At 41.2% G+C, this 19,043-nt stretch overlaps 1 protein-coding gene across 1 annotated transcript in view; it reads right to left on the reverse strand.

The window, feature by feature from the left end:
* The window catches only part of LOC119720976 (prominin-1-A-like), a 69,467-nt gene extending 52,857 nt beyond the window's left edge, over positions 1-16,610 (reverse strand). The window contains exons 1-4 of the mRNA XM_038190841.1: positions 16,416-16,610; positions 9,382-9,828; positions 2,453-2,526; positions 1,764-1,969 (exon numbers count right to left, since the gene is read on the reverse strand). Of these exons, the coding sequence (XP_038046769.1) occupies positions 1,764-1,969; positions 2,453-2,526; positions 9,382-9,634 (533 nt within the window). The 5' untranslated portion in view covers positions 9,635-9,828; positions 16,416-16,610. The remainder of the gene's footprint in view (positions 1-1,763; positions 1,970-2,452; positions 2,527-9,381; positions 9,829-16,415) is intronic.
* Positions 16,611-19,043: the final 2,433 nt, after the last annotated feature.

A 19,043-nucleotide genomic window follows, 5' to 3' on the forward strand; every position in this document is an offset into this window, starting at 1 on the left:
GGAAGAGACATTCGAATGCATTCCTAATGGCACCTGACGCTGATACGAAGACGCCACAGTTCGGTGCATATTTGGGATAAAAATAATTGGGAGCACGGTACTTCGCGGCCCACGGCCACGCACGTAAGCCAGTATGCGCAGGCGGTGTGTCCATCTACGGGAGCTCTCAAAAGCGTCATCTACGAGTTGCGCACGTCCAAAGATCAGACACAGGAGTTCCAACTGGTGAATGACCGTTCCTTATCTCCATCATCAGTACCGGTACAAGGCACAAATCCATGTTATCAGATGTTAAACATATTGCCCAGGTTATTGGTAAACGATTTTCAAACAAGAGGCTAAGTGGCGGTTTCCTTTCGACGTGTAATTGAATTGAGCGAGTGGTGGCGATGAACTCAAGAGATGTACTTGACAGACGGGAGGATTGACTTGGTAGGCCATCCAAACTCGCTTCTCTGGGCAAGTGCTTTGCAACAAGTTGAGGACATCCTGCTTTGTGAATGGAAGCAGTTTGTGTGGAATTTACTCAAACCTTGAACGAATCAAAATGGAGAACATGTACCGGTATAGACTTTGTCCAAAGCTGGATTTGAATTTCTTGGTCGAGCCGTCGCAATGGTAGAGGGCGCTCTCAACTCGCATCTAATCCAGTCTGGGAACTTTGGCGCTCAGACCCAAAATAATTCTGACATGCATAACTAGCTTGAATATCGCACACGTATTTTCTCCATTATCAATTTACTTCGCGTATTTATGAACAAAAGGGGGCGCTGTTACTACGCAATTGTCTGGGTACTTACGCTAGAAAAATCACTAGGCATTTTTGCTAGGATTCAACCTTAACCCTGCAAAATCCTCCAACTGCCTCCATGTGAAAATTGCATACAGCCTCAATCATGCAAAAGCCTCCGTTATTTCTTGAATGTGGCCCACTTAGGGGTGACCACTGCCTCAATCCTGCAAAATCCTCCGACAATCACTGTCAATATGTTGAGGCAGAGCCAATGACATCCTGGAGCAGTGCGGAAGATTTCAAGTATAATCTAGGCCTAAATTTATGTACGGTTGAGCATAAACTGTACAAGGTCCGGCCCAGGACCTTGACACAGTGCATCTTCCAAAATCAGCCGCACATTTTTGTGCGGCTGATTTGGCCGATCAGCCTCAACCCTGCAAAATCCTTGTAATTTTGGAATTCTAGCAATATATGAACTTGCATCAATAATCTTGGATTCACGTTTGTTTATCCCCCCCCCCCCTCCCCCCAACACCCTCCATCATTACAGCGACCTTCATTTGATCAAGGATCAAATTAATGGGGTGCTGTGGCCCAATGGTTACGGTGTTCGACTCGTGTGCCGTGGTACATGGGTTCAAATCCTGACCGTGTGAACATGGTGCGTGTGCTCTTGAGCAAGGCACTTTACCATTATTGCTTCGTCCTTCGGATGGGACATAAAGCCGTAGGTCCCGTGTGTTGTGTAATGCACGTTAAAGAACCCAGTAACACTTATCGATAAGAGAAGGGGTTTGCCCCGGTGTTTCTGGCAGTGGCTGCAATATGCGCCACAGCAGCTTGTAATCCTTATAAAGGTGCTACATAATGGGTCTCATAGTTCTCATTAACTTGAGGGCCTCCGTGGAAAGCAGTGCCTTGCACTGATCAGAGTTCACCCTCATTAAAGATGACGTAAAAAAAAAAAATTTGAAAAAAAAAAAAAAAAAAAAAAAAAAGGGTTTTGTAAAATGTGTCCAAAACTTACCATAGCACACCGGTAATGCACAGCAGGAACACCGTGTAGAAGACCCGCATACAGCCAGGACAACCGGACGGTTCCTGCATGCGCTTGCCGCCGCAGTTATTGCAGCAGCGACAGCAGCCGAAGATGGGACCGACGAAGAGCACGAGGAGGATGTAGGCCAGGCCCAATGAGAGGCAGACTATGATGCCCACCAAGATGGCCGCCAGCTGCATGTGATACGAAGGACACGTTTAAAATTAACATCAATTGTTCAGTTGTGCGAGTGGGTCAGCAATGCTGAATCAAATACCGTTTTCTAAGTGTGAATTTGTAGTAAACAATTCCGACAAATTCTGACATCCAAACTCGAATAAAATACAACCACTTTGGCATGTCTATGAACCAGTTTCAAAATATCTCACGCACCTATGGATACCAATACAAAAACCACGAAATGTATTGGATCGGATTAAAATCATTGAAACATCAGTATGTACGTTTTGAAAATCAGTCCAGTGTTTTAACATGTTTTTCACAACACCTGTAAATAATATACATGTAGTATCTTTAGATGTTTGTACATTTTGTGACAGCTGGAAAAATGTGACCCTGTTTTGTTAAAGGGTTCAGTTTCAATGTAAATTCAATAATTTGTTTTAAAAAAATGATATTATTTAAAAGTTAAAATGCAAACGGGCAGAGGATATTACCGCTTGAATCTCTTCCCAGATCACGAAGCTAAAGACCTCGTTATACACCTCTTGAACTTTTTCTGCTAGATAATCTGTAAAACAAAGCCAAACAATTCCATACATTAGTCAGTCATTAATGCAATTTTATAATCTGATATGTGCATGTACATGTACGGTAGTCTGTACCGGTATGTGGCTTAACCCTAACCGCCCAGCACTCGATTTCACGAAGCACTGCGCCGCGTCGCAACTCAAGTTGCGACGTGTAACACGTCGCAACTCGCGACACGTCGTGTCATCCACTTCATGAAAGTTGTGATGTGTTGAACGCGTCGTAAGTTCCTTGACAACAGCTTAAAACACGTCGCAAGTTACGACGTGTCTAGGGGTCATCGCAAAATACAAAGAGTCCCTTTCTAAGCCAGTTTAATGCCATAAACATGACAGAAACGAGATTATAATACCGAGGCAATGTGTGTAAAGTTGTGAATAAAAAAATGTATTGAATAATTATGAATTAGACTGGAATATTGCAATTGAAATTTCAAAGTAGCTATACAGTCCACTGAGAGCTTGTTTCTCTTCAAAATTGCATCGTACGGCCACCATTTTGTTTTACGTTTTAACAAATTTCGAGCTGAGATCCGACAACTCTTTGTTGAATATCAGACAACTACCGGTATTTACTGTACACTGACTATATACATAAAACAGTCTCCGAGTTGTGCTATAAATACACCTACGACGCGTCGCACTTACGACGTGTTTCGTGAAATGGATCGCAGGACGCGTAGCAGCTGCCACGCATTGTACAGATACGACTCGTCGCATCGCTGCGATGCATCGTAAGTTACGAAGAGTTTGATGAAATCGGGTGCTGAATCCTTCAAAATCCTCTTTGCCAAAGTGGAGGAATTGTCATTCGGTACTGTTATTAGATACATGGAACATGACTGAAATAGTGGCAGCATGATAGAGATCTAAGGGCAAAATTTTTGTCACTCAGTTTCCTCTTTCTGCTCTTTGAAATTTGAAATCATTTTGGTTCGTGTTCAGAAACTAAAACATCCCAGTGACAATGTAAACGTACTCCACCAAGGGTCAACAACATTCTACAGCGTTGCAAAAGCTCAAGTTTATTTTTGACACTCACAACCAATACAAATTGTTATTTCCTCTAATAAAAGCGTTGACCCCAAGGAATTGACCTTTCCTTCAATCAAAACTAAAATGACCTGATCAGGAGTGAGCTGTGGCTATCGGATCCACCTGTGGTTTTTGGGAAATCGGGTATACCCTTTAGAGGGAATGGTCCCTGGTGGTTCAGGCCCATCCCAGCCAGTCATGGCCAAGTGATCGTCTTCTTATCTCTCCGACCAGACAATGAGGTCTTAAACACATGTACCAAAGTACAATATGGTGCATCAAGGCTTTTCAATTCAGCCAATTATTAAACCTTGTACCTGCAGTTAAGTTTATCTTTATTACTGTCATGTAGTTAAGTTGGTCCAACTACAGTATAGGTTTGGATTGTATTGGGTAGGGGTGCCAAAGTACTCAAGACTGTACAATATATATGTGACCGGCTCGACAAAAAAGGGTATTAAGTCGCGCTGTGCATTATTGTGTAATGGCCTGCTCAACATTGAGAGGGTAAAAATTACGTCAAATTGTGATTTTATATTTTTGTCAAGAATGACATCTTTAATACCTAAAGTTTCAGGTTTCATTCACAGAAATGTTGATTTTGATGACTAAAGTGGGGAAAACAACCATTTTGTGTGCATCGTTCTGTTGTTCTACAACAAAGCAAGCTATTTCAAAGCCTGTTTTCTCAGTTGTGTAATTTGAACTTTAAGGATGTAATTAATATGCAAATACGTCATATCTCCAAAACTGGAGGGGCTATGGAGCTCTATTATATAACAAATGAAAGCTTACATTGTGGGCTTGCCCACATAACTCAGTTTCATTTTTTTGCGACATACAAGTATGTAATACCCTTTTTTTTGGAGCCGGTCACATATTTGATTCACCTCGTTGGTAGAACAAGGTTTTCTCTTTTCAGAAATGATAATGTGCCTTTTTGCTCTTTCACTGTAATATCTACTGGTACTTGTAAATAAATCAAATCAAATCAAACTTAAAGGGGGCCACGTACCGGTATGCATATACGTACATGAAGAAGAATTGACTGGCTGTGACTGTTTATATGTACCGGTATTGTAACTTGATACAGCTACCGGTACTGGTATGATTGACTGTACATGGTAGGTGATTGACAAGCCAGCTGTGCCTACCACTTCCTATTTTTGTCTGTTGACTGAATTTGACTAGTCAGAGTGCTTGCTCAAAATATGATCTGACTGTTGGTGACTAGCCTGTGTGAAAGGCATGGCCGAGAAGAGAATTGATTTCTTGACTGTCTGTGACTGTTCAGGCAGCAGGAGGGTTCATGTTAAAAGAAACGTGGCAAAGCACCTGTATTGCCAAATATACAATGTACATATTGTGAGTGAGATCTTCATGTACCGGCACATTTATGCGAAACACTGCGCACACTAAATGCTTCATTTAGAAAGTTCTAGACGTGCGTGTACAGTATACAGGGATTACAGGTATGCATATGCACACAAGTTTTTAAACTGTTTTGACTCTGTAGCAGTTGGAGTTTTACGATTGCTCATTTGAAACCACAAGAGGAAGTAAGGCCGAAACGGTACGACTAATAACTCAACAACTGCGCAAGGTCAAAAATCCAACGGCAAACAAACTTCCCACGCCGCTGGCTGAATTGAGATATCTTCTGCAGCAAAATACACGACCAATTTATGATTGTGAGTCATTGTCGCTGATAAAATATTTTCTCTGTCTCTGCCCCGGGAATAACACAGACTCTCATGAGACTCAGTCTGGTGCGGCACGCGGACAGAGACGTTAACGTCTCGAACAAAGAAACCATTGTGCCTTATTGGATTAAGAGAATACGGGGCGAGCTGACCGCAAATTGCCGCGGAAAGTACACAGGCCAGACGAGGGTAGGGCCTTTGTTGATATTAGACAGTGACCTAACAGTGGCTTAAGACAATTACAATGTATGGTGGTTCGATAACCGGTGGGCATCTGGACCTGATACATCTAGGGTGGAGCAAAATGCTCGATTGTTCCTTGGATACAAACAGCAGAAACATTTGTGTTTGCTTGTTTCACAAAAATACCGTAGGATCACTTGCTTATTTTTTGTTTTGTTTTTTTTTTGAAGTGATAAACTTGCTGAAAACCTTAAAATAAATAACCTGATGAAGTTTCAGGCTCAGTAGATACCGGTACATTCGATTTTGAGAAAAACACAGAAAAGTCTGGATGCACAACTATAGACTTTTATCATGCAGCCACCATTTCAGTCATGTTCCCTGCATCCCATAACAGTACCGAATGGTGTTTTTTGTTCAAAATGGAACCAGACTATTTTTCCTTCCAGCCTTGCTTTGGTTACATTGATTTGAATGGGAACTATTTTTTAGATGGCCGCAACATGATAATGGTCTATTGCAAGTGGCTAGAGCTTCCAGAGTTTAAACATTTGATCTCTCACATTTTGAAGTGATCCCTCTTGTGTACAATCCCTAAATAAACACTCAGGGCATGATGCTCATTCAGCTGGTTAGTGTGCTGGTATGTGACGTCGTCGAGGGCTCAGTGAATGGGCAATCTTCACAGTATCTAATTACACATAACATCAAGTTTTAAAAAAAGTGTGTCCGTGGTCGACACACTTTTTTGAACCACCTTTAATAATTGATACCATTTCAGGCTGAATAATGGTCCTTGAGTTACGGTATCTTCACTTCGAGCAAGTTTTTCCTCATTTAAACGGTAGTTTCGTTTCCAATTACACTGTAATTACATGTGTCGGTACATGTACATGTATGTACATATGTACATGTATACATGTACCAATCAATGCTATAGTGGGAGGAGGGATGATTTAATAGCCCACCCCCCTCAAAAAAAAGTGGGGGAATACACCCCCATCCCCCCCCCCCCCCCAGGAGTTACGCCCGTGAGCAGAGGTCTAGTTGGTAAATCTCCTTTTCTAGACCCAAGAAAAGTTACCCCGGTACAACCCTACACTAAGTATGTGCTTAAGATCGTCGCCGTGGCAACTCCATGCAATAACAATAGGATCCGGGTATGGGTCATTGAAAAGATCAACAATCCTCCTGTGTGTGCAATGATTATGTGTCAGAGATAAAACGAGACACGGCTTTTGTCTAAAAAAAAATTGCCCGACGACGGACCTGATGTGCCGTCGCGTTCAAAGGGCGATCAGTCACACAGCAAAAAGTACGGTACCCTGGTATCATGCCTTGTGCAATGTTCATATTTACACTACCAAGCGTGTCCTGAATCCTAAGAAAATTACTGATCAACTCACTCTTTCAAACAGTGATAACCTTGTTGACATGATGACATGACAATTCGAGGCAACAATCAAAACATGAGATTGACAAAGGTGATCTGATAAAATACTTTGAGATCATCAATATGACAAAAGAATCTATAATTAGACTCGGCCAAGAAAAGACAATGTTGGGTCCATCTTTTTTTCTCTCAATTTTTATATCCAGAAAAGATAGGGTGGGATGTTAGGTTTGATTATTATTTGTTAATTGTTTGTTTTTTGCATTCGTTGATAAGGGAATAAATGCATGCTTCAGAGGTTTTATACACTATGTGTATGTTTAAAACCGGTTGGAGATTAGCATCCAGACTCCAACCAGTCTTAAACAAACAGTGTCTAATACCAACCAAGCACATATTTATTCCCATTAATTAAAATTACCTATTTGGTAAAAAAAAATAGAAAATAAAAACTTTTTGGCCCAAAAGTCAAAACAATAAAAATAGGCTGTTTATAGGTTTCGCTGCTAATCGCATTAACACCACACTGCTGACCAACTTAGACCCCGTTCCCACTTGATCCACCAATTGGTGGATCTGATCCACCTTTTGCCAAATTGCCGGATCAGATCCCCCAATTGGTGGATCAGATCCGGCAATTGTGTGTAGTGGGAACGCTAACCGTTATAAGGTGGATCAGGATCAGATCCACCTTTTCTGATCCACCTCTGGACCAGGATACAGATCCCCCAATTGGTGGATCAGATCCGGCAATTGCCGGATCACGATCAGATGGGAACGCAAAAGGTGGATCTGATCCGGCAATTTGACCTGTTAACATCCGCCCGGTGCACGAGTGGCGCGAAAATGTTGCGGTCTCATGAACGAAGAAACACGTTTTCAGGCGTGTAGCTCATGTGAACATTTCCAGCGTACACAACATGCACAATAAACAACCGCTGAACTACGGGCTAGCACCGCGCATGCAAAAACGCACGTGGTATCCTAAAACTACACTGTAGGCCTTATTTTTGTTGCGTGTTCGTCCATTACTAAACCGTTTTCATTCCTGAAATTTTACTTATTTTTCCATCCATAAATGACTCTGAGTCTGCACTCACCAAAAGACTTCACTTTGGCACAGAATCATGGAAAAGCTTACGAGTATGCGATGAGAATAGTGCCGATAACGCGGTACGTACGGAGGTGACAAATCTGAAGTATTGATTATAGAAAATTGGAAAATGATGTCGTAGTACATCATGTGACCGTTTCTAACCAATTAGAAGCTTCAGAACCAGGGAATCCCTTATCGATGCATTGGTTTCTGCCGTGATGTCACACAATGAGCGGCTCTGTTGGATTTCACCTGTTAATTTATGCACGCACGGATCCTCTACGGATCCGTGATTTATGTAGGTGAATTTGCGTAATTTTTGTTTGTGAATTCTGATAGTGCTGTTTGAAAACTGACCCATCCTGGCCTAGCCTGCAACCATGCAACAATGACACTCACACAGAGCGCGCGTAATTCCGAACTCAGTGACCTTTCGGACCCAACATTTCCGTACGAAAAGGTGGATCAAGCATAAGTGGGAACGCGACTTGCGGTTTCGTTGCGGTAAGATAACGATCACACCAAAATGCCGGATCTTGATCCACCTTTTTCCAATTCAAGTGGGAACGCGGTGCTACAAACGTTAAATTAATTAACTTAATTCACAAATACCTAAGACAGTTTGCTTATTCCTATTGATCGACAGCCCGTCACCTGGCCGGTCTTAAATGGTTGATAAAACACCAGCTGGCTGGTCTTCAACACTTTGCCACTGTCGTATGAAATCCGGTGCCTTTTACCACTTTTATTGGTTGAATGTTCACAATCCTCCCATAGGCATGCACAATACTACATGTACCAGTGAGTTAGTATTTCATAGTCCTAAATTCACACCACATCGTCACAGATGCATTCTGCACCACATCGCGCAGTACGCAGGACGCGCGCACCAATCTTCATATTTATAAGGAGTTGTTTACGATTGCATGTATTCACAAGAGGGACATACCATAACATAGCTAGAGGGGTGTTTAAAAAAATATGAAGTAAAACTGTTTTTATACTTTTTGACTTGTTTTGCCTTTTTGACCGAAAAATTGATTTTTTTTTTTTTTTTTACCGAAAATATTTATGAATTCGGCTCGGGTCATCGTATCAGTGCCAGGCTCCAAACTGGTCTTAAACATAGCGTTTAAAACCAGCCAAGCACAAATTTCTTCAATTAATTAAAATTCAGCAACGTAAATCCAGGATGATGTCCTCAAAAAATATGGTGAGTGCAAAATACGTTTTCATCGCCAGCCAACAGCCAGGCCAAGACACTTTTTAAGTGACAGCAAACCAGTCACCGAGTCAGTCGGGGGGAGTCAGTCAGTCAGTCAGGGGGAGTCAGTCGGTCGGGGAGTCAGTCAGTGAGATATACGGGACACTAGGACGGCCTTCTGAAGTTTTGAAATTGATTGAAGACCATTTTTCAGCTACTCACCTATAAGGCTGCTCACTGCGGCCGGCGGCGTGACCATACTGACAAAACCCCTGGCCATATCGCTGAGAGTTCCCCGCCTCTGCCCGTCGTTCTGGTAGTCCAGATTGGAGGTGGTGGGTCTCATCGACGGAAGGCTCCCCCAGATAATCGTTCCGTCTGCATTTGTATAGCACTGTTGCGACGACGCGACCGCGATAAAGACGGACAGGGTACATAGCACCAATAGGAGGTTGCGTTGGGATATAGAAGCCATGGTTTCAACCTTGAAAACAAATTCAGTCGGTCACGATAGATGTTTGTTGAGCTGTTACCCTGCCGATGAAATTGTCGTCCTTACTTGTTGTAGCTTGGGTGTCTAGTCGTCTTTTAAACAAACCGTAGATATGTTGTTTCTGCTCAGATACCAGAGTGCTATGTTGTTTTAACGGCCAGTTTCCATGTTTCTATCTGCAACGAAACCAAAAGCAAAACTTGTTAACTGCAATAGAACATTGTTGAGACTCTACCTGGAAAAAAATACCACTTATTGAGCTGGCAAGGTTCATACAATACTCTCCAAAGCCAACTCTGTGGTGCCTGGAAACAATAGCACTTACAGCTACAGCAATTTTCGTATCAATACTCTTTTCAAGAACTCGGGGGAAAAAAAAAACTGGATTTCCCAAGTGCCAAGAGTGCTGATGTACAATGGTGTGACTCAAAAAACAGCCCTGCACCCTGCAGGGCATAGAGTACAGACCATGTCATCGATGACGTCAAATATCCACAGGCGATGGACAGGCAACTCAAACGTTTCAGCAACTTATTGTGCCCACATTAAAACAGTTTGTGTCAACACTTTTCAAACAAATTTGAAGATACACAGGCAATGCAGAAGAGAACCATTTGCTGAAAGCTGAAATCGTGCAACAACATCCAATTTTACAAATGTAACAAATAATAATTTTTCATCCACATGGAAACCTCTTGTGCATAAAAATGGCCGATCGCAGAGCACACATAGATTCCACAGCCACTGTGTGCAGAATCGACGACCACGTTGTAATTACATGTTATACTCACCTTTTCTGCAGAAACAAATTTAACTTTATACACATGTTGGGAGCTATGAGCATGTGACTGCTTTCAAAGAGATCAAAACACCCAACTGTACAGTACATTTACAGTCGCAAATCAACGCGCCGCAGTGGTATCGAAACGCATCACGTATACCGTACACGGGCTCTGAAGAATCGGGGCCAGGTGGCCAGTTTTTCATCAAGCGGCCCCCCCGCAGTTCTCCAAACACAGGAATCATGCAGTATGACTGTGCTCGAACGCAGAGGAAATAAGTCACCGACTGAGGATTGCACTGAGGGGCAGTAGAGTGAATGGAGAAGGGGAGAGGAGGGGGGGGGGGGGATGGTGAGGGGGGAAGGAGGGACGGGACTGTCACGGTCACTGACAAGACTGCTAGGGAGTAGGCCGAGATTTTTTCCATATTTGAACCTTATTGATGATTATAACAATTTAGAGGATATAATATTCTAAAATGTCAGTAATGATCATTCAAAATGACATCTGAGCCGACCATTTCCCCAAAGATTGTTCATTCACTTTTACATTTCATGCACTCACAAAAATTGTATTTTTAAAGGGAAAATACAACATTTGCAAACATCAAAAAATAAAACTACCAAATCATTTTGAAATACCTTGCTGGACTGTTAGTGAATGACAGTGTAAAGCATCCTGTAAAATCATGGCATCTGGTATACTGTCATTTTCAAGAAAAGTGGTATTTTTGTATCAATTTCCAACGCTGATCAGCCGATCAGCGTTGGAAAAAAACTGGCTTTTTTTTTCAAATACTGGCCCCAGTTGACCATCACACTTGTTTGCAATCGATTACACACCTATGAATGGGTACAAGCCAGCGAGACTGGTTCCCTGACCTAACAACTCCCCAATGTATGTAAACTGCTCTGTTTCTTCTTAAATGGAGTCAGGGAACCAGACTACAGGAAAATGATTGTTTTTCTTGGTTTTTATAGCATTTTTGAACCCAAAACCTCAAAAAAGTCAGTGTAACTATATTTGCTATATATTTCCAACCCCCCAATTCAATCCATTTCTGAAAATTACAACAAAAGCAAATGATGTATACTCCCTTTAAAAAAGTGTGGAGACATTTTATTACTTATTTACAAAGGCATGTTGGTTTCCCAACCTCCATACGTACAAACGTAGGTATGATGAATGCACGTACATGTATACACTACCTGTACATGTACATTGTATGTTCGTGTATACATGCATGTAAAATATTAATGATGTCGGCAGTGCAGGGCGGTCAAAGAAATTGGTGCAAATGCAATGGAACTCCATGCCATGTACAATGTAATGCAATGATCCGTACTAACGTCCTGGTTTCAAGTGAACTCTGATAAAATTACACACAACCAATCCTGCGAGACAAGCTTCTTGATTTCATCAGATGCTGCCAAAGGTCTTCCTAGTGCATTTTAATTTACACACCTTTGGCCAAAAAAAAAAAAAAAAAATTGTCAGGATAGTATCTAAACTAATCCAGGCATGCTACCATTTTTCAAGGACCCCCCCCCCCCCCTATGGCGAAAGTATTGTACCAGCTACCGTATTGCTTAAAGCAAATGCCTCAGTGACAAATCAGGCCAAGAAAATACTCTTGCCTCCGGTTACCCGTACTAACCCTATTTTGACAGCCCCTACCCTAATTTTTTTTTGGGGGGGGGGGAATGAGGGGGAAAAAAACAAAAATCATCAATTACTACATGTACATGTACTTTTTACCCTTGACTACACACAGACACCTCCATATAATCGTACACAAAAAAATTGCCCCAAACAAAAAGATTCCCTACCTACAATGTACAGGTGTACCCTCTTTTCAAATGGCATGCAATCGGAAGCAGAACTATTTTGGGGGGCCTCATCTGAACAACGGCCGACGCAATGCTTCTGCCATCTCCTTGTGTGTACAGTGATCAGGTGCCCAGATTTGTTTACGTATTCCACAAAATGTATTTAAATAATGTTTACTGCATCTCGCACAAAGTGAAAAAGATATTTTTTTTATTTCTGTTAATTTTTTTTGGAAACGTACATTTTACCAACTTTACGTCGGTTGTTTCTTTCTAAAATGTAAATAATAGTTCTGCTTCCGGTTACCATACGTCACCTACCCTTTTTGACAGCCCCTACCCTAATTTTTTTAGGGGGGGGGGGTTGAATGAGGAATAACCCTGAAAACCATCCATTTTACCCTTTCTTTCAATTTGTTTTAGGAAATGTACATTTTACCAACTGTACGTCGGTTTTTTCTTTCCAAAATTTTATCCAAAGTAACAATCAACAGCTCCTTGAAAAAACCTACGCTACTCTTTTTTAGTCTACCAGTACATAATACATACATAGAAGCAAGATTTATGCGGACATATAAAACCAGTTACGGTAATTGGGTTACAGTGGGCACTCCGTTTAATCAATAGATGGCAGAGTGCTTCATGTAACTGCCACGAGTACATTTACTCAGATGGACATGTAACTGGGTGTGATCAATACTGAATATGCCACAAAGGTCAAAATGTACACAAAAAATGTACCACTGTACCAACCAGCGCCATGAACATAGATAGTCATTATTCAGTTCAAAGGGCATTGAGGTGCACAGACTTTCGGCCTATTTTTTTTTTTTTTTTTTTTTTTACGTCACGCCAACACCACTTCTCAGAATTTGGTTAGTCTTTTATTCCAAACAGCCCACCCTTCCTTCCTGCATAATTTCTAAAGGTCTCTCTACCTGAACAACACGTTCTAGTGTATGTAAATTGATTAAGTATGGCAGTAATAAAAAAGCGGATAATGGGAGTCCGTTCTCAGGGATACGATAAGCCAGTTGGTTTGCGTTCCCTTACACCACAGCCAACATTTCAATTATCGGATTTTTACGACCGTTTTTTTTTATGCAGGATATTCGCTGTTTGATGGGCCGACCGCATGGTTAATATCATTCCGCGGATGCGTAATTTGACATACAAGTAATGAGTCATTATGTTCAACCTTCAGGGATGAGTTTGTCAATTTAAAAAAAAAAAAAAAGGCTGAAAATTTGATGAAAGGTCTGAAAGATGTATCTTTGCTTTCTATACTGATAAGGTATTTCTCTCAGATTCTTAAAGTCCGATTTCAGACAAAAGTCTGAAAAAATCTCATGCCTGAGCCTTTCATAAATAAGCTATTTCATAAATCCAAACAAAATAAATTGTTGTCATGCACCTTCGCCCTCCACCCCCCCCCAAAAAAATGGAGAAGTAAAGGGTTACATGTTCCCGAAACGGGACGCATAAAACACTTTCTCATTTCACAACTGTCACGCACGACCCCTGTCGGTGCTTGTCACGAGCAGTGCTTACGAGAAGTTACAGCTTGATTGAAGAGTAATTATGCTGATTATCAATTTGAGTTCACTTCCTCCGATCAGTCGCAAAAAATAGAAAGCCGCTAACGAGATACGAGACGGGGAAAAAAGTTGTCAGGGGACCCCAGGATCTTCTTAATGAAGAGACCTTGGAGGACGAAGGAAATGAGGGGAGGAATAATTGTATACCACCGCTATTGGGTGTTTTTTGGGTTTTTTTCAAAAAGACCGGACAAGAAACTCGATTTTTCACTCGGCCTAATACTGTGGTTTGTGTTTTGTTTTAGCTTTCAGGCACGTTGCGTTTGTATCAGCTTCTGCAGAACACCAATGAGAAGTTCCCTTTTTTTACACTGATTTTAAATTTTGAGAAGTCAGTGGATTTTAGGGCCTATCTAACGGCTTCCTAATTTTCACAGAGAATTGTGCAGATCGAATCTGGATGAAGTAAGCGACTGATTAAGAAATAGGAATTGAGGAAAGGAGAGGTGGGAAAGTGGAGGAAATAACCATACAGGATGCAACTTTTTGGCGCTTGAAAAATAATTGAAAAAAGTGGAGGCCCAGTAATATAGTATGAAAAACTTTCCCATTTCCAATTTTGTTAGGAAATATTTTGAAATTTTTTTTCTTGACGCTCCATAGTAGACTTTTGTTGTATAGTGGCTTCGAGATTACATTCTTTCCCTAAATGTTTGTAAACACAAATGGAACTCTCGGCCACATGGTTGCAAAGGCAAAGCGTCTGTCGTTAATTGTTAAAGCTAATCCGATTACGTACTTAGACGCTATAACAGAGCAGTGAAATTCATGCACCCAAAAAAACATGGCCTTTTGAACGTTACAAGTGTTTCTCAGAAAATATGCTCAGTATGATTGAAATGTTAAGTTAAAACGGAAGAAGAAATTCATGTCAGTGAAAGAAATCGCCGAAACGCCAATAATGGTTACTGGTAAAGCTGACCTTCAAGTCTGGAAGAAATCATTTGAAAACTTCCCCAAATCTATTAATTTATATTGATTTCTAGGAATTTCTCCAAGTTGTTATTTCACGAGTAGTTGAACAGTATTAAATCATCTAAAAATATATCCTGAATTTCAGCCTAATCTGTAGCAAACGCTAGTGTTAATACACACTATCTCCAAGGAAAATTTCGACGAGGATTTTTTGCTGACCCAAACCACGTGCATTGTTCAGCACTACGGTTGACCGATTTCGGCCCGGCAACAGAACAACGAAGGGTATATTACTAGCATATTCATTAGCGTCACTCTGCGTGACTTGGCGTTGGTCTTGGTATCGACCAATGGAAGCCGACAAAAAGGGTGATATTTATCAATTAATAACCCATGAAGGAGGTTTTTCTCCATATTTTTACTGCCCGTCATAATGGATTGAAACCTTATTAATATTTATGAGGCTTGAAAAGATTGACATTACATTGCAAACGCCAGTGTTACAACTTTCGAAAATGCACGTAGCCAGGCCTATTTTTCCAATTTCAACGGAAACTAATGAATATCAAAACCATTTTTAGCACACGCTTCGGAAATAAACCCTGAAAGTTGCATGTAGATACGGTCTTCCAAACTGGAGAAATTAATTTTCAAAGATTTCACCCGCCAACGTGAACATGTTTGTGTGCATGTAGTTTCATTCAAAATAAAGTGACTGTTGTTACGTAACCTTTAGAAATCGCCCTTCGCAACCACACAGCTGCTCTGCCTCTGGACAATTCCCCGCACATTCTGTACACACTATACAGCAGCAACCGGGAAAAGTTCCATACTCGATCGTCAATTTATCTGCTGCCAAACATTTTAATTGTCACCTCACCTTGTGATTTCAACCAAGAGAAATCCAGGAAGCTGTGTTAAGGTGAAAAAAAATTAGGAAAAATGTGTTTTTAGAGCACATTTTTGGATGCACACGTCGTGCAGAACCAAGTTGAAGCAGCCGGTCAAAACTGATTGAAGTGTCTGGAACAGCGGTAGTTATACGCATGACATCGATAACCATGACGTCGCATGAGCCGGCCAATGATAGTGCAATACGTCATTATGAATATTTATTTTCTCATGAATATTACATTTATTTCAATGGATACTTCAAACATTGTCAAATACGTCCAAAGATTGATTATTGCAACAGCGATCGTGCGCGGCCTAGCGGTTAAGAGTCTCGTGTATCAACATGATCAAGCAAGCGTCCGAGGTTCGAATCTCGATGAAGTAACTGACTGATTGAAAAATAGAAATTAAGGAAAGGAGAGGGTGAGAGTAGAGGAGGAAAAGTGGAGGAATTAAAAGATGTAACTTTTATTTGGTGTTAGAAAATTAATTGAAAAAAGTGGCGATCGAGTATGGAACTTTTTCCCAGCAACCAAAGAATCAGGATATGCCAGCAACATTCTTCGCTGAAAACGTCATTTCCAAATAATTCAATATCATTCATATTCCACCCATATTGCCCAATGCATGCAATGCAATGTACGCCAGACTACCGTATGGGAACGATATGCATGCGTACCGCGCCGGTACACACACGACGATAGTTTATCAAACAAGGCAAGACAAAAAAGGCTAAAATAATCACCTTAATCCGTGACCGTTAATTCCCTTGCCGAAGAAAACAGACGTAGTCCCACTTCCTTGTCGAGTTTCGTGAAATACTGACTCAGCTGACGGTACTTGAGCGGTTATATGCGGTGAAAAAAAGACCGCAAAATAAACAGGACAAAAGAAAGGGAACGCCAATCGGCTCATCAATGACATCATTGATTTGATCCGTACCGAATCGACCCCATAAAACGCGTGTAAAGCAACGAATCAACCTCGTATCCTGATCTTGACAGAAGGTCGTCGTTACTTTGCCTGAAGTATGATCCCATCCATTTTTTAAAAATGCTTCAGACCGAGAATTATTGTGTGTGAGTTTAAATGAAATTAATTTAAAAAAATCGTTTTAATAATGAATTCGGCATGAGTCGCTTCGTTTCCCCCCTTAATTTACCTGTGCTAAGTATGACTTTAAAGATAAAGAATTTTCCCCCTTTGATTGGACATGCAAGTTACAGATATACAGTATTAAGACATTCTGAGATTTATCCTGTTGCCTGTTCACCCTCAAACATTCGAATGTTATCAGAGTACACTCCTTTTTCTTCTAAAGAATTTGGTGTATTTATTATTTTTGCATATATTATTAGACGTCAGTCAATTAGGCCAGGAAAATCGTCCAACCTGTGGGCAGAGGGCGCCCTGCAAGTTGTCCAGTCTGTCCGTCTTTGTCGCCGACTTCGGCTTCGTCCCAATTGACAAAAAAAATAATTAACCAAATCTTTGGCCACACACGAGACTTTTCTGTTTCTATAGCAGAAAATGGAGCCGCAGTTAGACATGATTTGTTGGGTTTTTTTAACTCATGGAACCTGTACGTACCGTGTTATGAAGTTGGAGTCCAAAGCCACAGATAAACCAACCTGGACCTACTAACCGACTGACCAACAAACAAACAAACAAACAAGTACCCTAACACCCCCAACAAACAAGCAAATGATCAAAACAACAACAACAAAACCAGGCCTGACAATGACAATGATGATCCGTAAAATGTTCTAGCGATAGCTATTTGTCCCACAAAAAAAAAATCATGATTGTGCATAATATTTAAAACACCGGCGCACAATCCTATAGATCCAGTATACCCAACGACGGATCTAGGGGAGCCAACGGGGGCCATGCCCCCCCCCCCCCCAAAAAAGAAACCCAACGAAGTCAGTTTTTGTTTTTAAGTGACGTCGCAAAAAAAGACTGCAGCCACTGCGCATACCACCATCTTTTCCTCAACTTAAATAAATTGGATAAAGTGATCAGAAATTGCCCCAGATCGCACAACAGAGCATCTAGAATCCAAATATTATTAATATTATTATTATTATTATTTATTCGGCCAAATTACAAGGTACAACAAGCAATCCACAAAAGTAAACAAAACTAAACAAAAACAATCCAATCCAAGCTGGCCAGGATTGACAAAAGTATAATAAAACACTGTGACTCGAAAGCCTGTCAATCCTAACTTGAATGGTACATGTAACATACAAAATATATTAAAAATTAGGTATAAAATTCAATGAAAAATAAGACCGCCTTAAAAATAATACTTAAAAAGATAAATAGATTTAAAAGATTAACAGTTACAACAGTTTTCTCAAAGGCAAGAATAGCTGGCATAAAAACCTAACAACTGCAGATTATGCAAGACTGGGGAAAGACAGGGCCTTTGAGCGCGCGGGCCCCGAACCCCACGCCATACATTTTTGAAACCCAGTTTGGGGAAATCCAAAATATTTTTGGCCCCCCCCCCAAAAAAAAAGGTGTTCTGGATCCGCCTTGCCTTTGCGCAATACACTGCACGCACTATGATGTTGAAAACTGGGCCAAACAGTGACATCGACAAAATTTAACCGATAAGACTTCAATAAATAAGCCTCAATCTATACGCCCTCGAAAGGGGGCTGGTATACGTTCCTTAATTGAACCATGGAGGAAGGAACTCCAATAAATTTTCGCTTTTTAACAGGATAGATAAGTCGTGAAATATGGCTTTTTCCAAGTTTAATTCTGTCACAACATGTGATGTAAGCAAGGTAAGCCGATTGCAACTAGTAAAGCATGAACGTTAGCTACAAAAATGCTGGGCTCACGTCCGTTTCCTTTGGTGACGCAATCTCGAGGGGACACGGTGCAACTGGTCAAGTGCCATGGAGTACGGCTGGTCAAGTGCAGTGCACCGAAATTTGACTCCTTAACAATTAACTTTGGTTAGGTCTTAATTCCTCCATGATTATACCAAGCTGTCACGGGCTGATGACATCGCTGACTGAGGGCGCCACCGTGATGTCAGACTGGCGACTCTGGGCCCAGCATCAAGGGCCATGAACGTGAGGATTTTGTAGGGGGAAAAAAGATGGGTGGAAGTCGTGCGCAGGATAGCTAGCTCGTATTTCTTTGAAAGTCGGATGAAATTGGGCCCAAAAATGACTCTATTTTGCAATGGATGGTAGGTATCATTTTTTGTTCAAAATGGCGATGGGCCAGGGGACTAGGGGGTCATCTTTGTGTGTGTTTATTGGAAAACACCGCTATTGTTTTAGATTAATCAACTTTCCGCAGTTACTTGTAGCACTGGTGCTGTTACCGCGCCGAGATAGAGCCAATA

This window comes from Patiria miniata, unplaced genomic scaffold, assembly GCF_015706575.1.
Source record: "Patiria miniata isolate m_02_andy unplaced genomic scaffold, ASM1570657v1 HiC_scaffold_9, whole genome shotgun sequence".
NCBI lineage: Eukaryota > Metazoa > Echinodermata > Asteroidea > Valvatida > Asterinidae > Patiria > Patiria miniata.